Source organism: Dermacentor andersoni, chromosome 4 (assembly GCF_023375885.2).
Source record: "Dermacentor andersoni chromosome 4, qqDerAnde1_hic_scaffold, whole genome shotgun sequence".
In the NCBI taxonomy this organism is placed as follows: domain Eukaryota; kingdom Metazoa; phylum Arthropoda; class Arachnida; order Ixodida; family Ixodidae; genus Dermacentor; species Dermacentor andersoni.
Window position 1 is genome coordinate 71803627 of NC_092817.1, and position 27072 is coordinate 71830698.

General features: G+C 46.8%; 1 protein-coding gene across 3 annotated transcripts in view; it reads right to left on the reverse strand.

Moving 5' to 3' along the window:
- The window catches only part of LOC129386231 (alpha-tocopherol transfer protein-like), a 27699-nt gene extending 15007 nt beyond the window's left edge, over positions 1-12692 (reverse strand). Inside the window, exons 1-3 of one of the 3 annotated variants that reach the window (XM_055073914.2) lie at positions 12447-12692; positions 9489-9626; positions 4160-4384 (exon numbers count right to left, since the gene is read on the reverse strand). In XM_055073914.2, the coding sequence (XP_054929889.2) occupies positions 4160-4384; positions 9489-9626; position 12447 (364 nt within the window). In that variant the 5' untranslated portion in view covers positions 12448-12692. Of the gene's footprint in view, positions 1-4159; positions 4412-9488; positions 9627-12222; positions 12402-12446 lie in introns of those variants that run through there. The other 2 variants (XM_055073912.2, XM_055073913.2) reach the window with 2 other exon arrangements.
- Positions 12693-27072: the final 14380 nt, after the last annotated feature.

Below are 27072 nucleotides of genomic sequence, written 5' to 3' on the forward strand. Positions count from 1 at the left end.
TAGCTATTCGAATATGTCTTCGATTGCTTGCGCAAGTTGACGTGGCGTTTGTCCGGTATGCCGAGAAGAATGGGTAGCTTGTATACTGCTCCTTTTTGTGAGATTTGCCTGCTGGTGAGTGCAGTGTGCCAGGCTTCTCAAAAGACTTTTCCCAGGCTGCTGCGATGTCATTCAGAATGCTCGCTTTTGTCATTTGACAGAGTGCGATACTGCGCGGCACGTGCGAAACTTCTGAAGTGGCAGCGGCCTGTTGAAGTCTAGTACGGCTTGAGAGTCGCGGTGCACCTTGATATCTACATGTACGTTGCTCCAAAATGTCTTCGCATTGAAAGTTACATGCATTGGTGCTGGTACTCGTATATTGGTTTTGCCTTGTATGTAAGCAATTTGGCTTCGTTTTACGAGAATTGACTGTTGCGGTATATATATATATATATATATATATATATATATATATATATATATATATATATATATATATTGAACTCGCAATAGCGAAATTGGCGGGGAACGCGAAAGAATTCGTTTTCGCGAGAATTTCGTTGTTGCGAAAAGAGGCAGCACAGATAAGTAATGCATCGCAGAATAAAATTTACTGTCAAAATTCTGTTAGCCTACTTTGGCAAGCTTTGCTCGAGGATATAGAATCGCATTGCCGACACTACAAAGTGCGTCGCATGCGTCGACCAGCTGTGGCAGTACTGCCATGGAACAGTATTCTCGGTCAATTGCTTTCAGAGATGCCATCACTTTTGCGATATCTTGCGTAAATCGGCACCGGACGCAGAGCAATAGCGCATGCAGCCTAATTTCTCCAGGGCACGCTGTTGCCCGTATAGGCGCCGACGCGTCCGGTGCCGAGCGCAAAAGTGATCGTATCTTGTGTACCCGAAGGCAATCGATCGAGATAACTGCCCTTTTGCGCAAATCTACGTCCGGCGCCACATGCGCACGCGATGCCTGTCGGGTGGCACCAAAACCAGCGTTCTTGAAGCAAGGGATGCGTATTCCCGGACGATCGCTCAATCATGGCCGGATGCGTGACACTCCATATGCTGCTACCGCCATCTCAAGCGCCATAAACAACTCCATGTTGGTGGGACGTGGATTTGCTTGGTTTTGGTGCAATTTTTTCACCGAGGTGCACATTACGCAGTGCGCTGCTGCGATCGGCGATTGTTGTTTCGCCTCACGCGATTGGCCTTGGCCTTGCCGAGTCTTCAGCCGCAGGGAACGCAAACTGAACGCATGTTTCGAAAAACCATCTACGATATCGCCTAATAGGCGTGCAAAAACTGTCGTCACATGTCGGTAGATACATGTGTGCCACTTCAAACGGATGATCAGCAAACAAGATGGCGGCCATGCCGTGTTTCCAGCACACTGATCACTTCCGGCGCTGGGTTGTCGTTGTGAACAAAAATGGCGGCGCCCACACAAGCGTAATTTTGGGGTATTTTAAGCAATTTGACCACGTGACATCTGGTGGAGGTGCTTTGCGTTCATGTACCGGACAGATGTCACGTGGTCGTGGCGTCAAAGAACACAGTAGCAATACTGTGAAAGGCAAAGCTAGCTTTTATTGGGTAGACCTGTGCCCACAGAACAGGCTACACTTAAAGCACAACGAGAGCGGCGAACACAGTCGGCGATCGTCGAAAATCTGATCAACGGGTCAAGCGCATCGGCTTTTATACATCAATCGTCGAATGTTCCAGACTAATCGCTGGGACCCGCGTGTCTTCCACAAAGTTCTACATTATTCGCGTCGCGCACACATGCAATCAGTGTACACGGGAGGAGGGAAGAGAAAAGAAGAAGGCGGGGAGGTTAACCAGAATAACGTCCGGTTGGCTACCCTACACCGGGGGAATGGGAAAGGGGAAAACAAAGATCACAGGGAGAGAGAGGAGGGAAGGAAAGAAGGAAATTGCGGCGAGTACGCTGACGCGTGTGGTCTTCCAGAAATTGCATTAAAAGTCACAGATGGTCGCACAAACCCGTCGTCCTTAAGACGGCGTGTACACGAGGTTCGGTCACAGGCAGTGGATGGAACCATCGATAACATTCCAGAAACTTCCGATACGTGCAGGCGCGTCCTGCGCTTTGCGATAACATTTGTTAGGCGGTGAAACGTGTCGCCCGATAAAGACAAGTATACGTGTCAATATATAGTTTTCATTGATTACGAGAAAGCCTTTGATTCCGTAGAAACCTCAGCAGTCATGGAGGCATTACAGTATCAGGGTGTAGACAAGCCGTGTGTAAAAATACTGAAAGATATATATAGCGGCTCCACAGCCACCGTAGTCCTCCATAAAGAAAGCAACAAAATCTCAATAAAGAAAGGCGTCAGGCAGGGAGATACGATCTCTCCAATGCTATTCACGGCGTGCTTACAGGAGGTATTCAGAGGCCTGGATTGGGAAGAATTGGGGATAATAGTTAATGGGGAATACCTTAGTAACTTGCGATTCGCTGATGATATTGCCTTGCTTAGTAACTCAGGGGACCAATTGCAATACATGCTCACTGACCTGGAAAGGCAAAGCAGAAGGGTGGGTCTGAAAATAATCTGCAGAAAACTAAAGTAATGTTTAACGGCCTTGGAAGAGAACAGCAGTTTACGATAGGTAGCGAGGCACCGGAAGTGGTAAGGGAATACATCTACTTAGGGCAGGTGGTGACGGCGGATCCGGATCATGAGACGGAAATAATCAGAAGAGTAAGAATGGGCTGGGGTGCGTTTGGCAGGCATTGTCAGATCATGAACAGCAGGTTGCCATTATCCCTCAAGAGAAAAGTGTATAACAGCTGTGTCTTACCATTACTCACGTACGGGGCAGAAACCTGGAGGCTTACGAAAAGGGTTCTACTTTATTTGAGGACGACGCAACGAGCTATGGAAAGATGAATGATGGGTGTAACGTTAAGGGATAAGAAAACAGCAGATTGGGTGAGGGAACAAACGCGAGTTAATGACATCTTAGTTTAAATCAAGAAAAAGAAATGGGCATGGGCAGGACATGTAATGAGGAGGGAAGATAACCGATGGTCATTAAGGGTTACGGACTGGATTCCAAGGGAAGGGAAGCTTAGCAGGGGGCGGCAGAAAGTTAGGTGGGCGGATGAGATTAAGAAGTTTGCAGGGGCAACATAGCCACAATTACTACATGACCGGGGTAGTTGGAGAAGTATGGGAGAGGCCTTTATCCTGCAGTGGGTGTAACCAGGCTGATGATGATGATTATGAACTATGAACGCGTCAGCTTGATTTTGCGTGCGTGCTGCCGTTCTTATTTCTCTCCTTCTCGTCTTTTAGGCCCTCTTTCCTTTTCTCAGTAGAGGGTAGCCAACCAGGCTCAGCCTGGTTCGTGCCGTTCTTAATTATCACTACCCTCTCTTTCTTGCGGACAGGCGCCAGATGCCGGAGAAATCACTGCTTTTTAAAGAACGCATATATTCCAATACTAACATAGCAGCTGCTTCGCCACAAGGCTGCCAGCAGTACAAAGTTGCTTTCATCTGCGCATTAAATAAGTCCTTTCTGAAAGCTTGGTTGAAACTGTTTTTCTGAGACTTATTTTATGATGTACTTTTCTGGGGGGGGGGGGGGGGGGCGGAGGTCTTTTTCAGACGCGAGAAAGACAGGGAGCACAGAAACACGGTCACAGCCGCAGTCACTCAGACTATCACTGCACAGCACCAGTTCTAACACAACGAACAGCAACTCCGGCTACAACCGCCTGTGCAGACAGGTTGTCCTGAAAAATCATAGCAGCACCTTCGTCGCCCTCGGTAGCGATTTCTTATGAGGCCGGCACTGTTGTGACAACGGTCCTTGCTCAGGGCATGCTACCGCGACTACGAGCTATCGTCTCTTCACAGTGTAACGTTGTCAGTCACACAAAATGTTGAAGAGTCTTCTCGCGACCACAGTCACCACACGTGTTGTCGCCCCATCTGATATGAAAAGCTAATTTATTGTCTTTTTACCTCTCCCTCCCCTGTTTCCCCGGGTAGCGTGGCAAACCTAATTTTCCCTATTTATTAACCTCCCCGTATTTTCCCTTTTTTCTGCATCTCTATCTCTCAGCCGCAGTGAGATAGATAAAGTAATTTGCCAAAAGGCAGCGCATAGTGACTTCGCTGGGCTTACCGATCTTCGCCAGCAGAACCATTCTTCCCTGTGGATCCGTGTGGCGTGACGCCGTCAGCAGCTGATGCTTGCGGCAAACGACGTCGAAAGGGACGCTGCTCAGAGTTAGCGCTTCAAACAGTTCCGGTCTGTCCTTTCGAACCTTGAAGTATTTCTTTATGTTTTCGAAAGCGGACTGGGTGTCGTACTTGCGGGCTCGTAGAAACTTGACCAGAAAGTCGTCATCTGTGGGACAGTTCAGCGACAGTTCACCTGGTTGGAATTGAGATGCGGTGTAAACAAGAGGTCAGAAAATGCGCACCGCTAAAGAGCTTGTAGCGTGCGGCGACTACGGCTAATTGGCTGTCCACTGAACGAGGTGTTTAATCACGCCATTTTAGAACGTTTGAATAGTGTGCTAGTCCGCGGTACCATTGTGGCCACGCTGACGAATATGCATACAACACCTCATCCTTGAGTGACTGCGATACAAGACGAAAAGTTGGTTTAATGTTACCAGACGATCGGCCAATCACTTCGAAAAAAAAAATAATACTTGGTCGATGGCCAACAAAGGAGTTACAGATGATAGCACTTGTGGCTTTTAAAATCTGCGTGTAAGTATTAGAAATATACTCGTGAATGGCGTCACGTTCCTTTCTTTTATTTCCATAAATTGTTTACGGGTAGCTCACGTCCGTATATTTGTAACACGCGTTTGTTTTGTTATGTGTTAGCATGGCTGTCACTTGGGCGTCATGCTAAACGTTCATGATGCAAAAAGCGCTACTAAAGCGGAGACTTAGCTAGAACACATGACTTGTTATGTGTTGCTTGTGTCCTTTTATGTGCATAGGTGTAGATTTATTGGCCTCCTGATCTACTAATTCAACTAATGTGGATGTCTTCGAACTATTTTATATTTACGGAACTGTGCATGTATCTTAGTGTTAGTTTACCTTTTTCTGTGACTTCGTTTACTCTTGCGCGGAAATTCGCATATGTTTGTGATACTTGACTATCTCATCGTTTTCATGCTTTTAGTTTTGCTTGCCTTGCAGAGGAGGAGCCGGCTACATTAAAGGAGCCAGCCTCTCCTTCAGTTGACGTCAGAAAAAAAGCAAGGGAGGGCGGGGGGGTCACTACCGAGAAACACTAAATCGGTCTAGAATCATAAAGTACTCTTTCAGAACTGTATATTTTTGTGAATTTCTAAGTAATAGGTTGATTATTAGACCATGAAATAAAAGCCAAAGTGTAGGATAGGATAGGAATAAACTTTATTTGTCCAACGGTTGTTGATGTTGGTGCCCGGGGCTAGGCTGCCAGGGGTCCATCGCCCGAGGAAGATCTTTCGAGATCCTCGGCAACGGCCCTGGCCCGCTGGACGGCCCACTCCTGGTCTTCATGTGCCTCGCTGAGTTTTTAAAATTCCGCGCAGAAGCCATAGATAGCGCACGTCAGTGCGACGTCACTTGATTTCAATGTACGTTTTCGTACTGTGCCTTTATGGTACAGTAAAAGTGACTTGCTAAGTTCCGTCTTGGACTGTTTAAGCACACAATGTGGCCCACCTCTATCTGTAAACTCTTACTTAAAATGACGCACTTTGGGTCGTATCTTGCCACACAATAACCGTGATCTGTCTTGTCAGCATTTCATTTCTTTAACGCATCGGGCCCGTTACTTCGAAGCCACGAACGGCATGCACGTTATCAGCATGACAGAGCATAATATTCTCGACAGGAAAGTAGCGAGCGCCGTGTTTTCAAGAAAGGAAACGCAAGCAAGAGAGATTACCATTATTGTTGTGTGGCAAATGTACACCCCAAGGGGTGTACATTTGTTTGAGTGTAAAAGAACAAAACTAGACCCTAGTCGGTGCTTTCGAAATCTGATGTCATGCCAAGCTACACTCTTAAAACAGTTGCACTCTTTGCGGTGTATATATGTCCCACAACGATGATCATCATTTGCCTTGCTTGCGTTTCCTTTCTTCAAAACGCTGCGCTCGCTACATTCCTGTCGAAAATGCTTTGTCATGCTGATAACGCGCATGCCGTTCGTGCTCCCGTGTTCCCAGCGTTAAAGAAAGGAAATATGGGCAAGACAGATAGCGACTATTGTTGTGGGACTAGATACGACCCCAAATGGAGTAAACTTTTTTAAGAATGTAGTGCAATATTTCCTAGGTAGCGTCGCGACTGCTCTTTCCTTCTCGCGGTTTTTCTGACTTAACAAGCCTCCTTCTTCCCCACTCTCACTGTAAGAGTGGCGTTTTTAGTATTTTAGAAGCATGAACTAATAATAATGCAGCGTATATTATGTTTCGCTAATGTTCCTTTAAAACACGATGCTGACAGGACAACCGCCACGTTGGTTATGTTTATTTGTTATGGAACTGCTGCATTGGCCGGGCAAGTTCTTTGCTGGCAATTTTCACGAGGCCGTCGAATATAGCACCCTAGAACATCTAGCGACACATGTGAATGTAAGCATTCGTATACAGGCCACAATAATGAAATACGTGTTCATTGCATGTATAAAAGAAAGGCACAACGGAGATATTTACCGCCAAAGGATTTTTTGAATGCGAATGCGCAAGCGAATGGTCTACACTCTTAGGCAAAATTACACCCTTTGGAGTGTACCTCTGCCACACAACAATAATCATCTGCCTTGCTTGCGTTTCCTTTCTTGAAAACGCCGCGACCGCTGCTTTCCTGTCGGGAATGTTATGTCGTGCTGATAACGCGCGTGCCGATCGTTACTGGGAGGTACCGGGCTCGCCGCGTTAAAGAAAGGAAATGCAGACAAGACGCATGACGATTATTGTTGTGTGGAAAAAGGGTGTAATTTTGCTAAGTGTACCGCAGAAATCCCGAAGGAAACAGCAACCGTAAAGGTAATGCGGATAACTTTAAAAAAAATTAAGCCGCGGGGCTTACTGGCTAGGCCAGTGCACTGCTGAGAACAAAGTCCCCAGCTCAATGCCAATACGTGGGCGAAATGCAAATATGCTCGCGTACCGCGTGTTTTGCTGCACGTTAAAGAAATTCATAACGGGCCAAAATCAATCTGGACCCTTACACAACGGCGCCCCTCATAAATCATCGCACTGTTTTGTGATTTTAAACACGACAATTAATCAGAAACGAATAAAAAACAATAACGAACGTGTTCGATACTGACTCTTTCCGCCGAACAGTTCGTTCTAGAGAAACGAGATGGCGCTTTCGCCTGCGCGCCGCAGACGAAAGCGACAGCGCACGAATACGAAACCATTACCGCTTCCACCTCGCTTCTTTGCGATCAGCTGTCGCAAATGTAACGCAGTTTTCGCTGATGCACTTTGCTCTAATCATGCTGGATTGAAGACGTGTGCAGTGCTTGGCTGCAAAAATAGTGACTGGTATGTTAACGAATGGAATCAATCTGTGTGGCCGAGTTCGCGGACCGCAGCTGCAACCCAAAGCCCCTCCATCCACGCGCCAGCGCCGCTTTCTTAACCTGGTCGGCAGAAACGTGTATGGAGGGGCTTTACTGCCACTGTCCGTACGTGTTGCCGGCATTTTGAGATACGGCTTTCCTCTAGGATGCAGAAATTTGCTCATCCGCCAGCGTTGTATCGCCAACCTTCACAAAAAGTGTTTGACACCCGGAAAATCGGCGAGAGTGAGTACCGATCGTTAAACTATGACAAAGAGTGTAGCGCCGCTTCCTGTCATTGTACGTTTCGCGCACAGTATCTAAACACATCTACCCCAAGTGGCCCGGAATGTTACGCCCACTCTATCGCCAACGCGTCAATGAGTGAACGGGTGCACACTTGAGTATATGTGAACCATATACGTACAATAAATGACGGCCTACACCGACAGCGCACGAATGGTCGAAGCTGAATGTTTCGTGACTGTCCTCAAGAGTAAGCGAGTTACTAGCGATAATACATATCTTTGCTACAAGGTATTACAAGGTACAAAACAGCTACGTTTCAAGCTTCCCGCGCAGCAAGAACTAATCTGTCGGAAGTAAGCACACCCGCGCGTGACTAGGCAGAAAATAATCAGATAGTGACCGCACCGAGGAAGCCAGCAACGCGACAAGCAGCTGCTTCAAAATATTTCTCCAATAAAGAACGAAGTGCAAAACACACTAATCCTGATTCAATTCATGAGCGAAAGTTTGGATAGCTTGGAATAATTTTGGCCTCGCTTTTAAAACAAGCACCGCATACGCTGCATCGCACGGTTTGGACATAGCTTAATCAACTCCGAAAGCGATTTTGCATGTTTTCCGAAGCTGTGGCCAATGCTTCGTTTCGTCCACCCAGTCACCGTCTTCGATATCTCCTGAAACAGAGGTTTGCAAGCCGCACGGGAGTCATACAAACCGATTGTTAACACGGAGGCAGTTGAGGCAAGCGATGGAAGCATCACCACGCGATTAAACATGGAAGCACGCCAACGGAATCACCACGAAAATGGTCAATATGCGTCATATCGGGGGAAAGTGCTCGATGGCTTTGTGCGCCATGAACATGAGCATATAAATTCGAGACCGACTTTTTCCGAAGTATGCAGACGCTACTTAGTACTCGAGCTTATCACTCAGTTTCCTACAAAAATCACCGCAGGAAAATTTAAACAAAAATTATCGATAAAAAAAAATTACCGATTAAAAAATTATCGGGTTCTACGTTCCAAAACCACTTTCTGATTATGAGGCACGCCGTAGTGGAGGACTCCGGAAATTTCGACCACCTGGGGTTCTTTAACGTGCACCTAAATCTAAGTACACGGGTGTTTTCGCATTTCGCCCCCATCAAATTGGTCAACTATACTAGGCGACCGATGTCTACTCGTCAAGCTTGTGACTTCAGACGTTCTTCTGGCTTTACTGTTTACGATTTTCTGAGTGCTCAACAGACCGCATTCCTTTTTTTTCAAGCGCACGAATGCAACAGGTTTCAGCAGTCATGCAATACCATGGGGAACTGTACCGTTTATAACAAAAGACTTTGCTTAAATAAATAAATATACAGTGTCTCAAAGCCATTTGAAGCCAGAAAAACCGAATTGGGGTAAATTCATGTACTAGCTATCATTCCCATGCATGTTGAACCGCCATAATTGCAGGTCCCATAGACGCTATAGCGCCGGAGTTCCTTTTAGTACTTTCTGTAGAAAACGCTACGCTGCTGGTGTGTTGCTTTTGGTTTAGTGTTTCTAAACAACGCCGTTACGCATTTACAATGCCAGCCAATTATGTGCTCTGAGAACGACTGATACGGCCAACACATGGCAGTGCAGCATATTCTCAGTTACCTGCTGATACTGTTGCTCCTTACCTGAAATAAGCTGGCGCAACTCTTCCAGAGCCGTCCGTTTTACCGCAGGCGTTTCTCCTAATTCTCTGCGTGCGATATCATCCAGGGACTCTAGCGAGGCAATACTTTCTGATGTCATCGCACTCATGTCTCTGGCCACTGCAGAAACAAACATACACGATATGCACTGGATGACGTCGCTGAAAAAAAAACTCGTACTGAAAGAGGCCACATGGAGGTGACGAAGCACGCGAGACAATTCCTGCGGCGAGGCAGAAACAGCGCCCGAACATTGAGAAAGAAATTCAACAAGACGGAACACTCGGCGAAAACTGGCAACAGGAAATACGTCACGCTAGTATTAATGTCGACCGTTCGCTGCCGCGAGCATCGGAAAAATAAGAATGTGAAATGAAGTTAACAGACATTTTTTTAAAATTTTTTTATTATTCTCTACCTCTAAAACTAAAAAGTTTTGCATATAAATGGATTCTGCTACTTATTCGCGTCACCTAGCAACAAGCTAACCAGTTAACCGCACCCCAGACGAGCCACATACGTGCGTCATGCGCCAGGCCAGACACGCCACCGAAGCGAGCGAGGCCGGCTGCGCTTGTAAAGTTCGCCTACATGTTCGGTGAGCCGTCTCTGTGTTTCATTTCTTTCTTTGTCACAAGATTTCCGGAGTTCAAGTGCCTTCAATTGCCGATTGCATAAACTGGACCCCACGCTACGGCTAGAACTGCCATCTAGCCTTTCCTACGGCTAAACAACCTTGCTGTGCCGCTTGTGGCTGCGAGTGGCGTTCACAAACGCCTACTCCTATCGTATGGGAATGATCGAGAGCCCGGCGTGCGACTCCTGCGGGTGCAAGGAAACTATCGAGCACCTTTTATGTACCCGCCCGCGCTGCGACGTACAGCGCGGGCAACTTTAAACCGACTGGACCCAAGACCATTCTCCGAGTCAAAAATACTCGGACCGTGGCCAAACCCGTCACTTGCACGAAATGCGATTCGTGCGCTAGTACACTACTTGAAGTGCACCAACTTAAGAGACCATTTATAGTGTCCCTGTGCATTCTCTCACACGCACTCAGTGCTTACTCTTTCCCTTTTTTCCCTCTTTCTAATCCCCTTTCCCCTCTCCCGTGTAAAGTAGCAAACCGGGTGCTCGCCTGGTTGACCTCCCTGCCTTTCCTACCCTTGCGCTCTCTTGCTTGCTTGCATGAAAGATGATTCAGGCATTGATAAAATATATAGGGTGTCCCAGCTTACGTTAGCCAAGCTGTTCAATGAAAAAAAGAAAGAGTTAAAAAACACGGTAAAGGTACAATATCAAGACGTACGGTGCTCGGTCATCAGAGATCGACCGAACACCGTAGACCTTGAGATCGTATCTTGTACCGTGTTTTCTAAAGATTTTTTTCTTTTACTGAACATCTTGGCTAGCGTCAGCTGGAACAAATGGAAGAATCTATTGTTATGCGCTTTTAAACGAGGCTGCGCCTAGTGTTAAGATAGCATGAGTACAGGTGAGCTTCAAGTTTATAGGGGCACTGGCCAGAGTTGCGTCTGCTAAGGACGGATCTGAAATACTATATGTGTCTCACTACCTTGTATATTTTTCATGGTACCATCAACAAACGGTAACGCGTTGCCGAGCGCGTTTCGAACCTATAGATATTTATTTTTTTCCGCTGCTACAATAATGACTCGTGATTACCAGTTATTTCTTGCAAATAATTTGACGTCGAATAAAACATATTGTTTGCTTGAAACATTATAAAAACTTCATTGACAAATTGACGCATAGACCTAAGAAACCAACAGGAACAGCGACGTTGTTGCGGTATTTCTTTTGGTAACAGTCCAAAAAGCTGTTCTTTAAATCAAAATTTCGCGACGTGCGCCAAATATTTGCCTTCTATGAAATTCGCTTGACTGGATCTAGTGATGATGTATTCCGAGCTGTAAAAGGAGTTCGAGTACTGAATGAACTATCCGCGCGTTTGTCTGCACCACGTTTGGGTCTCCGCTGTCGCCATTTAGATAGAACATATCTGTACGGTGCTCTCCGTCAAACTTTCGTTAAATATGTTTCTTCTTATTCTCTGCACTTATTAATATTGCTATCTGTCCCTGTGCACCGAAACGCCTGATCTCGAGCATAATACGTGCGTAACCACCTGTATGCTGTAATATGCTGGCGATTGAGAGTAGCGAGACATGCTACCGTGACTGTGACTGCGAAAATATTGACTAAAACACACCAAGCTAAAGTGCCTAGAAATTCAACCACGCTTTCTGGTATCGCTACTATGACGATATCGAAACGATATTTTTTTACAAATTCGATAGCTTCAAAATTTTGTATGTTTGGGATAGTGCACTAACAAAAAGGAATTCCGTTGTTTCTGCTTAATATTCTTGCTGATGAACCTTTTCAAGCGCGAGGAACATTGTTCATTTGCGAAATTGGGTTGTAGTGCTTACTAAAAAAAAACGGCTGTTTGCCACTCGGGGGCCTTCTGTGTTCCCAGAAGGTCACCAGATTGTTCGAACGGAAATGCCGCACCTATGGCCTTTGCTTACGTGTGTTGACAAACAACACCATGAAAGCGGCGTTACAGGCAAAGCAATTGCTCAACTCGACTGCCAGGCTATAATCCCACCTGTTCCCAACATCACCACCACCTGATCACCATAGCTGAAGCAAAGTATTGCTATGATTACTGATGAAAAGGACAACATACCGCGAATCGTCCTGATCTGGGCTTCCTGTATATCCTCTTCTATAGGCAAGGAGCTACGACTATCCAAGAAGAGCCTAGATTTCTATGTGGCCAAGTGCTCGTATTTCACCGCCGACCCTTTTATATGGCTGCACTGCGACTGTTAGACGTGCGGTCTAACCTACAACTACCTCAAGGACAGAAGGAAATATCTTGCCTACGTATAAAGGAGAAGAGGAGCTTACTCTCTCGCAGCAGCCATGAAATCTGGCTCTGTGCCACCGCCTATGTCCAAGAGCAGCTTCAATATCTGGGGGCGGGTCTTGTGTGCCGTTCTGCGCAGAATCGCTAAGGAGGGTGGCAGAGAGTAGCCTAAATTAGGAGTATTGTGTGGTTAAATTTTGAATTTTCTTGTGCTAAATATGGGCATGAGAATTATTAATACAACTGTTCGAAAAAAACGACGTCGTTGAAAACGGGACTTCTGTTTCTACAAGGTCACACGAGTATGCTGCGTATTCTTTTATGTCAGGGCTGGGCTTTGACGACATGATTATAAGTTCTTGACACTGCGTGAGGACAGACAAATCATGGAACGTCAGAAGCTTCACACCTCAAAAAAATCAAAAAGGTTATAATACTTATGAGGACTGACAATACGCATGAACACGTGCACCCGGATATATTCCTGCATATTTATCCGAAGTACTCCGTACAAATACTTTAATGGCATCCGCCTGCCGTTAGCAGTGACGTTGAATTAACTAGGATATTCACGTAAGGAACACCATAAATAGGTTTCACATCGATCTGCTTAGACCTAGGGGCACAATTTGAAACCGGTTAATTGTCAGCGCCAGCGTTAAACGATGCGAGATGAAAAGCTGTAGTTGTGCAACAACGTTCCAGGTGCGCTTTCACTGAAAGCATTTGCTTTCGACATGTTGCTATGCCGGCGGTACGTTTTCGCGCGTGCGACAGCGGCTTTACCACTGCGCGTGAACTTGAAAGTGTTTTTCATATAGCGCATTACGCTTCCACAACTTATCTCTCTGGTCAGCGAGGAAAAGTGAAGAGAACTGAGTGAAGTGAGAGCCTAACGATGGGCTGCGGCAGAAACAAGGTGGCATTCAGGAGAGGGGTGCTAGGGGTCTCATGGAGACAGCAAAGAAATTGATGGTACGCGTTTAGGGTTACATGCGCTCGGCGTTCTAAATGATTGCACAGGTACAGGCAACGGCCGAGTGGAGTGATGATGATGATGATGTCCTTGATGAGATTGGCGCTTACCCACTCGCGGGGATTGGCCAAGAGTCGGGCAGACTTTGCTTATGTGTTCAGAAAATGGGGGTAAGGATCTAAAATATTGTTACATGAATTTAGGCGAGGGAAAGTCGAAACGGTTCAGTAGATTGTCATGCTACGTAGAGAAAAAAAAAATAGTTATCTATAATATATCAATGACGCAATAGAGGAGGAATGAATAGAATAATACGGTCATCAATGAAATCGGTTTGATTCAATAATAAATTTTTCTAAGGCGAAGCACACATTCCTGTGTGAGTGCCCAAGCACAGACGCTCCGAAAGACAGTAGTACCGGAGTGTTCAATGGCAGGCCAAGCTGTCGCACTGTAATTTCTAATGTCATTTTTCTCATGGAGGAGAAACGCCGGCATTCCAGTAGGTAGTGCTCAATCGTCTCTAATGCATTGCAAAAATGGCACAATGGGGATATTGCCAGACCAGATCGGTGCATGTAAAAATTTAGAGATGGGACTCGACAACGTAGTCTCGTTAATGTAACTTCAGTTTGTCTTGTTTTGCAAAACTTCCTGCTCCAAGGGAATTGTAAGTGGCGTAGTTCCAAGGATGATTTGAGGTACGATTGAGATGTTAAAAGGATGTATCTTCTGAACCTGGCGGACGTGATGAAGCCCATCGTTGGAAGAAGGGGAAGCACTGGGCCGCTGATAGAAGCCTTGGCCAAGCTGTCTGCCACCTCATTCATAAATATGCCTTTGTGCCCAGGTACCCATATCAATCGTAAACTTCTCAAATGACTTGGAGCCAGGGAGTACAAAGTTTTCAATATGTGTGTCTCGCCGGCAGCAGTAAGTGAGGTGCACAGCGACAAAGAATCTGTGATTATTACCGCCGTTGACCTGAAAGATTGTAGCTTTCGTAAAGCTAGGACAACAGCTAGGAATTCCGCTAGGTATATTGGAGTGAAGTCGGGAAGCCGAATAGAAAAAGACCAGTCCAATGATGATGAGAAGATTCCAACTCCTGCCTTTTCTTCACTCTGCGAAGCATCCGTTGCTATAATTACGTTAGTGTGGAGTTGGTTCAAGTGGTCCTGGAGTAAGCCGTTAAGAATATGCGAGGGAAGCTGCTTTGCATTATTTGGGTATAGGTCATCATAAGTAATAACTAGTGAATTTGAGATGCTGTTTTCCGTGATTATATCATTTATATTTACGTCTAACGGATTCAATAACGATTGCGATACAATGACTTGTGGCGTGTGAAACCGTGGCCATCTGACTCCAAAAAATTGGGCTCGTTGTTTGATGAATATGGACTGGGATCTTCTTAGTGGGGATTCATAGAGCCTTATAAATGTTTGAACGGTAAGTATCTTAAATCTCATTTCAAGGGAAGGCAATCGCGCTTCCTTGTAGAGCACAGCGTTGGCTACAAACTTTGGTAGCCCCAGACATAAGCGAAGCGCTTCCCGTTCCAGCAAAACTAGTGGGCGTAGCTTGTAAGCCGCGGCGCCGGAGAATAACACACAACCGAACTCTAGTATAGGTCGAATATACAAGCGGTAAATCATTATGAGTGTGTCTCTGCGCATGCCCCATCGATAATTACTTATCCTTCGTAATATCCCCATTGCACGAGAAGCTTTTGAAGTTATATGTTCAATATGCTGACGCCAATCAAGATTACCATCATAAATAATTCCAAGGTACTTGACCTTTTCCACTTGTGGGATAGTGGAGTGCCGGTATGAAAGGGATATAGTAACTGGGTCTTGTAGGGGAAAGACAAGAACGGCACTCTTATTCACATTAAGGGACAAGCGAATATTGTCCAGCCATGCTTCTAGCTCGCATAAGTATTCCTGTAAGCATTCGTACAGTGACTGAATATCACTTGCTGATGCAAAAAACTCTATATCATCAGCGTAAACGTACGTGCTTACATTTTGATGATGAGGAATGGAGCTGAGTAGGATGTTAAACAGCAGCGGGGACAAAACTGCCCCTTGAGGAACCCCGCGTGTTTGTCTGAATTTTCCCGATGAAATTCCGCTTTGTGCACAGTAAAACTCCCTGCCCTGCAAGAACTCTGCAGTCCACGTCACGAAGTAGTGTGGCAATCCAATATCCTGCATCCTCTTTATTAATAAAAGGTATTCCACGCTATCGTATGCTTTAGAAATGTCTAATGTGACTAGGGCAGCATATTGTTTTTGGTAACGAGCCAACGGAATTCGGCTTTCTAGGTCGATATGTGCGCACCAAATGGACATCCCTGGTCTAAATCCAATTTGGCAGGGGCTCAATAATTCTCTTGTGGTCACAAACTGAACCATACGTGCGCTTAATAATCTTTCTATTAATTTTACGAAATTTGATGTTAGAGAAATACGCCGAATATTGTCTAGGACATACCCTTTGGTTTGGTCTTTCAGCAGAGGAAGCACCTTCGCAATTCTCCACATAGGAGAGAACCATGCATATTGTACCGAGTAATTTATGGTATCCAACAAGCCGTTAGGAGCGACTTCAAAGAGAAGTTTAATCATCTTGGTAGTGACCCCATCGGGACCTGGGGCTGCTGCTGGTAAACAGGAAACGGCTTGGGACAATTCTGCCATGGAAAACTCTTCGAAATTTTCTGAAGTGCCCTGCGCGTAAGGAGAGAAGGGAAGAGAGGTAGCGAAGCGGGTCTCTAACCCTTGCGCGATTACATTTAGGGAGTCAGCTTTTTCACTTGTGGTTAAAACTACCGACTCCCAGTTCAAGGGGCGTGGAATCATTTTTTGGGATCTTAAAAACCGAAATAATGCACGCTTATTATTTGCTTTCGAAAGGAATTCGAAATGTCGGACATTGTAATCGTCTTTTGCCTTACCTACCGTTCTTTTAAATGTTCCAAGCGCAATCACCAACAACAACCACCGTCTTCTTCTCGTCTGCTGCTGGCGCCCGTGTTTGCCACTACAAAAGAAAGAAACAAACAAATACATAAACAAAGTCGTACATAAACAAAGTTGAATTCATTTGGATCAGTGCGATCTACGGTTGATGCGAATGCTTCAATGCACAAGTGACCGAGAGCAAGTACAGGAAATGCAAGGAGGTCAACAATATGTAACCAGTTTGTTGCCCTACACTTGGGTAAGGAAAAGGGGTAATATAAGGAGACTGTTCTGAAACTGCTCATAATCTCAGGATTCCTGGACATCAGCATTACTTCATTATCTCCCGGGTTCAATACCGCTTGTGGTTCCCGTACTTTCACATGATTAATTTAATACCGTAATAGGAAGGCGGCTAGCAAAAGCTTTCCTAATTAATAATTTTAACACAACAATTTGTGCAAGTAACGCATAAATTCACTTCAAGTAGCCTGCTTAGAGAGGCGGCCTTGCACTTTCTGCAGCTGGCCATTTAAGGCATACGAAGTATTCAAACTGAAACACTCTTTTTCTGCATAAATAGTAAAGCATTTCCGTACTCGACAGACTTTCAAGCTCTAACATCGGGAATTCACGCAATGTCCTGCCGCTCACAGAAATTCGTAGCGCGCAGACGCCGTCACCAAAAAAAAAAATTATGGGGTTTTACGTGCCAAAACCACTTTCTGATTATGAGGCACGCAGTAGTGGGTGACTCCGGAAATTTTGACCACCAGGGGTTCTTTAACGTGCACCTAAATCTAAGTACATGGGTGTTTTCGCATTTCACCCCTATCGAAATGCGGCCGCCCTGGCCGGGATTTGACTCCGCGACCTCGTGCTCAGCAGCCCAACACCATAGCCATTAAGCAACCACGGCGGGTGCCGCCATCACCAAATGAGTATTCCGGGAGCACATCCTGCAGTGTACTATACGTGCTCCAGCGACAGCCGCAGGAAGTCGCAGGAAGACATCTTCACGCTCCGCCTACTAACCCACCCGCCCGCCGCTGCTTATCAGGGCTCGCGGAAGCTGACTTAGCGCGTAGTTGCTTAAAGCGAGAAGTACGTCGAGTCCTTGGCTTCAGTATCGGGTACGTGCTCCTTGAGCTTTTCCATCAGCACATTCACTGTGTTTTCGCTTCTCTCGCTGCTAATTATTTGAGTTCTTTATGCACGGCGTTTACTGCGTGCTCACGTCACGACAGCAACACAATGTTCCGTGTGACAATCGTGTTTGTCTAGAGCCATTCGTGTGCAGTCTCGATCTTTTTGAGCGTGAACACGGGAGCGCGTGGCTTTCCTTAGGCTTTACTAGGCTTTCCTAGAGTTACTGTATATGCTACGAAAGGTAGCAGAGTTGCGCGTCTGTTTTATCCCGCCGCTGGCGCCTCTATTGGCAGAACGTCACCACGTGGTAGTCAAGAAACCGTGCATTCAGGAGAAGCAGATGCTTGGGCCAATTCTTGTTTCCCGACGCCGCCGCTGCAGCGAACTGGATTGACACAAGTTATCGCCAGTCAAATTCAAAGCGAATCCGGCCGATCTTAGCGCTCGGTGTTCGCGTGCGGGCTAGCTGCGGAGCAACAACACAACGTGCGCAGCGCATCTCAAAGTTGGTTAATCGCACTGTCATCGCAGTCCCATCCCAATGATATAATGACCGGGTGCTCTGCTCCCAACTGCACAAATCGCTCTGAAAGCGGAAATGCTTTTTATTCGTTCCCATGCACTACACTGCTTTCACAGAACTGTCATAATAATGCCAGCTCACATTTTCATGATAATCCACTGCTTGGGTTGTTGTTTCTGAACTTAAAAGAGTTTATACTAATAAGTAAAGATATTTCATCTACTACTGCTTGTGTGAAGCTGGAGGCAAGAGGAATGAATGTCGTCATTTAATATACGTTAAGGGCCTAACTGTGTTTTGCATTATTACCCATAATGTAGCTATGTCAATCCTGCGAGAGAAAAACTTTCACTACGCACCCACAGAAGTTACTTTTGGTATCTTTGCAGTGAAAAGGCACATAATGAAGTGGCGCTTGCAGGTGTGGCTGATATCCAGTGCCTGCTAGTAGGTGGGTACGTTTCTACAGCAGATCTAATGGCGTACCAGAGTCCAAATGCTAATGGTTGGTCATTGATTCACCAGTAATATTTTAGACTGCCTACACGTTGAGAGCTTTGGCACATAAGCAGGTATCCCTACTGCAAAACCCAGTACCCAGTGCAACGCCGGATTATGGGCCCAGTGCCTCGCGCTGGATGCTGGGGCGCTGGGCAGGCGCGGCGTACTGGGAGGCGCTGGTGCGAAAAACAGCTCTAGCGCGTTAAATACGCGGTGCCTAGACACCGTATATATATATTTTTTTAATACAGAAAGCAACAGAAAGCGTCTTGGTGCAATAAAAAAAAAAAAAAGCTCCGATTCGATCGTCGGACATAGAGATCCCACGCCCGGTACTTTACCACTACGCCATGCCAGGAAGTGAAAATGGGTGGATAATATGCCTTGTCAAGGACCGACAAGCAGTTTTAGTTTCACAGAAATACGTCTCGCTCAGTCATGGTAGATGCGCTATCGCCCAGCAACTAAAACTCACGCCTGTACCACAAAGAAAATTTGCTGTCCGTATTCAGTAGCATGCTCGGACGTGCGACAACATCGATTTTCACTTGCGATTGGTATTTTAACTTCGAAAAAAAAGTCCTAAATGAATCGCCGACCCAGGACGCTGCATGGGCTGTTACTGCCGATTTGGATAGCCGTTTCTTGTTCTTCACGCGGAGGATATGCAACTTTTTCTTAGTTCAGTGATGCCTTTCAGTCGACATGTCTGTCTAGTCCTATATCTTCGTCAGGGAAGCGCAGGCTTGTGCTGGGAGCCTTCGGCGACAGAACATATATACCTGTGTTTATGATGCGTCACATCGGCACTCATCGCTTTTCGTGCTGGCACTGTAGACATGAAAAACTGGTTTATTTAAGAACACCGATGCGAAAGCTGAAATATAGAGTGATTTATTCTTCTTAGACTTCTATTACGTTACTGATAATATTTGCGCTGCACCTTACGCCGCGCGCTAAGAGCAGCGTCTTTTTCTTGACGATCTTATCCAGTAAGCTGTTTCGATGCGCTTTGTTTGCGATTAGGCGGAAAAGCAGTCCACAAGCGATGCAAAAGCGCTCACGGTCGATCGACGATACGGTAGGCATGTCGCCTGCAAAAACGGAGTGCGGCTTCGCCGCATAGAATTGGTAGCTTCTCAGGCAAAATGGCGGACCTACGCGCAACTCTGCTACCTTTGGTTAAAGCCCCTGCATCCACGCGCCACCGCCGCTTTCTTGTCCGCGGAAACGTGTATGGAGGGGCTTTACCTGTGGTAGGATATACAGTAACTATAGGCTTTCACCCGCCGTGGTTGCTCAGTGGCTATGGTGTTGGGCTGCTGAGCACGAGGTCGCGGGATCGAATCCCGGCCACGGCGGCCGCATTTCGATGGGGCGAAATGCGAAAACACCCGTGTACTTAGATTTAGGTGCACGTTAAAGATCCCCGGGTGGTCGAAATTTCCGGAATGCTCCACTACGGCGTGCCTCATAATCAGAAAGTGGTTTTGGCACGTTAAACCTCATAATTTTAAACACTATAGGCTTTCCGTACTGCCAGCGCAGTTTAGTGGCGGCGCCGAGAAGCAGCGCGCATGCGCAGTGCGTCTGGCGTGCGAGGATTCTACCTTCGCGCGCATTGCGTCACGCATGCACGCGCGTCTCGTCTGCTACACGCGCACCGCAACAAGGGAGCCGTAGGCTTCACGAGTGGTAACAACGTTGAATTTTAAATTATGTTCCACGCGATGTATAAGTAAAATTGGAACTATGATATTATTTGCCTACGTTATCTCTGATATTATTTGCCAGGCATGCGTATTATACTTGTGGTATATATATTTGTCCACATTACCACATTGGTGAGAGTAGCTGTTGAACCTCAGCATGGCCCGTGTTCCTGAGAGGCGAGATGACCAACTTTCTCTCAAGGAATATCCTCTGTGTTCTATCGATTCCTAGGTACAGAGTTAGCTAAAGACTGTCAGTAGGATTATCCAAGCGTTGAGCAAGGAAAGCCGCATTTTCGACGCCCCACATAGGCGTCAACCGAGGGCAACGACAGATGAAGAGGAGGCACTTGTGGTAGCTGCAGTGGTGGAGAGCTCGTTTCAGTCGGCGACGGAAGTGCGGGAGCTGCTGAATGTGGACGCTTCTGTAGTTAGCATACGGCGACGCCTCAGGAGGGCAAGTCCGCGTCAAGCTTCTGCTGCAGGAGGGCAAGTCTGCGAAGTTCTGTGGTTGCCCAAAAGCCCGTCCTCACTGCTTCGAATAAGGCGTTACGACTGCAATTTGCCGAAGCGCACGCCTCGTGGACTTCCGATGATTGGGGTCGAGTATCCTTCTCGGACGAGTGAACGTTTTTAACGCGTCAAAACCAACGCGTGCGAGTGCGGCTAACAAGAGGGACATGGTAAGAACTTTTTCTGAACGGACTTTATTTTGTGTGAAGGAATGAATTATTATTATTATTATTATTATTATTATTATTATTATTATTATTATTATTATTATTATTATTATTATTATTATTATTATTATTATTATTTGTTTTGAACACATATACACAGTTAACAGGAAAGGGAAAGCGAGGAGCAGGCTAGCAACTGCCACCGGAAGGGGCACAGAGCCTGCCTACTCTTCTGAAGGGAGGTGACAGCAACACAGAAATGGAAGGTAGGAATGAGGGGAGGAAAGAGGAAAGGAAGAGCAACAGGACAAATCTGAAGACTAAAGTAGAACACAGTACACTATACGCACGTTGTTCTGCCGAGTTTCGACTCTGCAGCCGGAATTAAAGTGACGCCGCGTCGAAGAGCCTCCACAATTAATTTCAAGTTATTTCTATGCAGTTACGCGGCAGCCAATGTGCAGGAAGTCGCCGGGAGCGGTACGCACCTGCGTGGACACGTGGGGCGCGGTGTCAATGCGTGATCTCGGGCCTCTACAACGCACGAAGGGCGCTCTTAATTCGCACAGCTGCTGTATCGAAATCTTGGACGACGTGCTCTTATCATACACCCACACCGCTTTCCCAGATGCTGATTTAGTGTTCTCGCATGACCTTGCGTGGGTGCACGCTTCAAAAGTTGAGAAACAGCACCTAAAACTCGTAAGCTCCATCTGCTTCGCTGACCGGCCAAGGGCGCTGACATGAACACCTGTGAAAATGTAGGGGGGGGGGGGGGGGGGCGCTTAAAAGCAGCCATGTTTATATTTATTCGGCGACTGTTGAGAGCCGTGGGTAGGAGCCGCGGAGTTGGCTGCGAAGAGTTGGAGCATAATAACGAAGCAAATAATACCTGAGTGCCTGCCATGTACTCTTCACTACCGTCTAGAATGGCAGCATTGGTTGCCGCAAAGGGGGAAATGACAAAATATTAATGAAATTCAAACAGCGAATAATTGCAGTTTACAGCTGTTAATTCTCCAAGTGTTTCAATATTTTGTGAAAAGTGCAAAAAGGAAGGTCGGACGTTTGTTTTCCGTAGCCTGTTCCCTGCATTGTGTGACTAAAAGAGCCCGGACGAAAATAACAAGCAAGAAACATAGGTAACGATTTTTATGTGAACTAAGGGAACGGTATGAGGACGAGAAACACACCGTTTGAACTGGAAGCATCTCAATTTTGTTTTGCCAATATGCAGTGGCCACCGAGAAAAAAAAAGAGAAACATCTGTTTGTCTGTCTAGCAGACGACAAGCGAGCGCTCCGATGACGTGATGCGTGCGAGGGAAAGCTACTCTCGCCGCACATGCTTACAGATGTTGTGAGGCGCCGCCTAACTGCGCTGCAAGTACAGAAAGCCACGCGCTCCCTTGTTCACCCTTAAAAAGATCGCAACTGTACACTATTACGCCGAAGCTGTTTATGGCCAGAATCCTGGGATTTCTTCATGGCGTAACGTCAACAGAAAACTATCATCTATGGCTCATACCCCCAAATGCAATGGCTGCAAGCACTCAGCAAAGTGAAGCGAACGGTGCGCACATTCTTTGATTTGACACGCACAACATACACGACAGCATAAGTTTCAATAAAGAACAAGCTCAAAACAAGCATCTAAACCACATATTTGATAAGGCGCTCCTGCGCCTACATGCAATGCGAAGCACGTAGCGCTCCGCGCATACGTTTCCTGGTAAAGATTACTGTTGCTCAAGCTGCCGCAGCGACGGCAACTTGACTGTAGCATACGATGCAGGGAGTGACGTAACTACGCTTTCGTGCGCAAAAGAAGAACCCGCCTAGCAATTGATTAGTGTTGTGACAGTGCTATGGGAAGGCCACGTTATAGTGAGGACTCCTAAGAGCAGCGCGCATAGCATACGAGGCGCAGCGAATTTCTCTTCTCTCTGGTTTTTTTCTTTGTAGGTGCACGAAGTAGCGGCGCAAGTCAAGTCGCAGAGTGTCGAAATGTGTTAGGCTAATGATTAGGTAGAGTGCATGTGAATGTCGCCACGCGAGTAATTTCAGCCTACGTCGCAATGGATAACCGTTCTGGTTTTCGTTGTTTACAGCTTCGCTGTCCAACCACCTTTCCAGCGTGGATTGGAGACCGTTTTTTTTACTTAATTACCTCGACTGATTATGCTCGAACATATAATCTTAGCTATCGTATCTGCCTATTGTCTGCATCAGCACTCTGAAATGTGGGTACCTCATCGAAGGTACCCTACTGTTAATCTTCCTGTCTTTCCTTTCCTTTTATAGATCTCCCTTCCTTCATCTCTCGCAAATTGTAGCTGATCGTAATAAAAACTTCATATATGTTTTCAAAAACTTCCCAGAGCTCCATTGCCGCCTTTTACGCTCGGAACTTACTGCTCATTATGCTTGCTACAGTTGAAGCGCTAAGGGCACAGTTGTTACGTATTGCCCGGACGCTTTCTTACGATTTTGTTTCTCTCTCTTTCTCTTGAGAGAGCGAGAGAGGTGTATTATTGAAGGGAAGGCGGAGAAGTCGGCCTGAGCTAGTGCGTTATAGTCTGCTACTCTGTACAAGAATTAAGAAGAGGAGAAGGAAAATAAAAGACGGAATGAGTGATGACAACCGATTAGAGGAATGCTAGATGTACGTTCTTGCAGCACTGCTAATGGCACGGACTCACATCGATGTTGTGGAAGCGTTTCAGAACGCCCGTCAATGATGAATGACTGCATACCTTGTCAAGCGACAGTTGACGCAAGGGAAGGTCCTTGAACATCTGCCGGACATCGATAAGCACTATTGGATCTGGAGGACAATCCCACCGCTGCGCCCCAGTTATTGGATCTTGCCGTTGAGTGCAGGAGTTGGCCGACGTTGAGGAGGATTTTGAGATAAAAACTGGTAGTTTATTTAGATTAATAACATGAAGTAATTAACAGTCATTGATGGCCGGCAGCAAATCAGTCGCTGCGGCCCGTGGCAAGAAGCCCGAAAGAGATGAATGAATGAAGGAATGCTTCCCTCTGCTCCCTGTCTCTGGCTTTTAACCCCTACGGTGTCTCGGGGTCACGTCATTTTCGGCCAATCGTCGAGCCCGCTCAGGTGTCGTCATTTTCGGCCAATGGTAGGCGCCCGTGCAAGCGCAGTCACATTCAGCTCAGGGGGTCGCTCCGAGTGCTCCACTGTTCGAGGGATGACTTGCTACCGGTATTGCCTCTAGATCTGCAACTGCCGTCACAATCGGCAGATGGTGTGGCTCCGAGGGCTTCACGGTGACTTACAGCCGGCGTTGCCTTGGTGTTACATCTCCGTCTGAAAGCGCTCAGCTGGAGGAGACGGGACGCTTTCGAACGAGCCTTCAGGGCTACTAAGCAGCTTTGCTCGGGACCCAGGTTAACTGCAACCGTGCCAGGCTCCCGTTGCACTTTCAGGAAGAGTGAAGCAGTGGGATAATAGCTCCACGTGCGGCGCACGAGGTGGGGGCCGCCAATTTGTCTGGATGTTCGGCGCCTCGGGTGGGGGTTCGCCAACTTGTCTGACAGGTCCGCGAACGGGTTAAACGCGCTTCTGCGCACCTTAATTGGGTGCGACGGCGATTCGATGTGGTCTGGTGAACTTGAAGGATGCCAGGAAGAGGGTCCATATCTAACAGCACCTATACAATAAACTGGCTGCCGGCACTCATTCACAGGCGCATGAAGGCACATTAAGTCCGAGCTTCGTAAATGTTACAGAAGAGCTGCAATAAGCGATTCCAGTACTAGAAGTACCTGTAGAGGAGACTTAACTGCTGGCTTTCGGCAGTCGTAAAGAACCACGCGCATAGAGTCGAGCATGCTTTTGAGCCTGCTCTGATTCACCTCTTTGTTGTTAATTTCAGTCCCTTTATTGGCTGAGAGCACCCCTAGGTTCGTGAAGTTGTTTGTTTCTCTTCCTTGTTAAAAGGTTCGGGGCAGTATGGCGCGGGTCTAGATGGCAGGAAAGGCCATTCTACGTTCTAAGTGGCCCGTTTCGAAGATTAGTAGCCTTGCGCTGTCGTATATGGTTGTATTAAATTCGGTTTATCATTTTGCCTGACGGAAAACAGCGCACATGGTAAGTGAAAATGCTGGTCTGGAAGGGCAATTCGTCTCTGTGGGCGTTCTACGAGCCCTTTGATGTCTCTGTCATGAACGGCGCCTACGACGGCGTAGAGCCGTTGCGGCTTCACTGTGCGCATACTGGTCCTCAGTCATCCCCCGAAGAATGCTCTGTTTTTTTTTTATCTTGGGGCATAGTTTTGATGTTGCCTGGAGATTAGTGGAGCAGTTTGAACACTTCCCGGTGGCCTGGCAGTTTTCGTCTTCATGGGACTCATCGCATCGTTTGCAGGTTACATCACTCTTGTAGATTCCACTGACATGGTACGGTTTCATTCATACATCCGCGGCACTGTACCGTTTTCGCATGTAAGGGCGTACCGAATGCCTCACGTAGCCGATTTTCGCGTGCAAAGGCAGGGTTCCCGACTGAAATACTAGTTTGATGCAACCGGATTTTCCAAATTGATGTATTTTTATAATTGGTACTGACGATGACAGAAGTTTAGCGAAATCATCGTCCGTGATTGCCGGGTCCACATCCGAAATAACACCTGTTGTCATTCTTTCCCTGTAAACCAAGTATTTGTTTCCCGGAATTGTTTCCCGGTTGCTAGATCGCCTTAAGGCTGTGTTGATGTTGACATAAAGAATGTTCATTCAGGCGTATATTCAATTTTCTTCGGCTTCGCCTGGGGTCACGTGCTCAATATACTGCGACAGGCTTTGTCAGTTCAGCGATTATAAGACGCCTATAGCTTTACACGGTACAACAGAGATCGTAGAATACTGTTTGCAACTCCCCTTTTCCGTTACTAAGTTGCTCGCTGGTAATGTCCTGTGTAGCCTTTTCTTCAAGCGGTGGCTTGACACCCGGGTATTGACACCAAGTCAATGACACCAAGTCATTGTCCAAGGCCATCTATTCAGTTGGGGAATCTTTGGAAGGCACAAGTGAGGCGGCGCCGGGTCGAAGTAGTCAACCAGGCGGGAAAACAATGACGTGGTCGTCCAAGGTCCATTCGCTGGGTCGTCTATTGATCAGTACCCCATCCTGGAAGAGATCATCTTCCATTGCGCAGACCACCAACGTGAAGTGGATGCCGAAAACCGACAAACAATAGAGGGACTAAGGCATAGGCTCTGTAGTGAAGGTACTTCTTTCTCGTTTGTCATGTTTATCTGCCTGCAAATGACAATTGTACATGGTTATGAGAAGCGGTATCAGCTCAACCAGAGTTACCACCTGGCCCCACTCTTGCAGCGAGCACTTCAACCGCTTCCTTGACGACTCAGTCAAAGGCATGTCCACCTCACTATACCGGGTGTCCAGAAAAAAGCAGACTTATGATTGCCGACTCTCAAGAAGGTTGCCCTAATCACTTTTCAACAGCAGTACAGCGAGTACGCTCACATATATTACTGAACGTTTCGATCCTGCTCAGCAGCCCTACCGCAGCTAGTTACGTCTCAACATCACAAAGACGTTAATTAGACGTTTGCCACGAGGCAAACACCCACATCCATCAGTGTCTATCCAGACGTTAATGTAGCATGGACACCGACTGTTGACGGGTCCACAAAAGGTCACAACCCCCATCGCTAGCTGACAGCCTAAACTAAGGCTGAAGGGAGGGAGGGGGGGGGGGCATGCAATGCTACCGAATAACGACGGCGACCTAGGACCCGCGGTTAATTAGACGTTTGCCACGAGGCCAACCCCCAGCCATCCATCAATGCCTATCCAGAGGTCAACGCAGCGTGGACACCGACTCTTGACGGGTCCACAAAAGGCCAGCACCGCCACCAGTACCTGACAGCCTGAACTAAAGATGAAGGGGGACCCCCATCCAATGCTACGGAACAACGGCGGCGACTTTGGATTCACAGGTTCCTATCCTGCCACATATTCCTACCATCGGTATTCGGAGGCGGGGTTATAGCGGAGCGTTGCGAGCATGGGCGTGGTATCTAAGCGGATTCGACGATTGGGATTTGTTGCTCAACAGACTTCAGATTCCCTAGTCGACTCGCCTAGGGAAGACAACGGTATG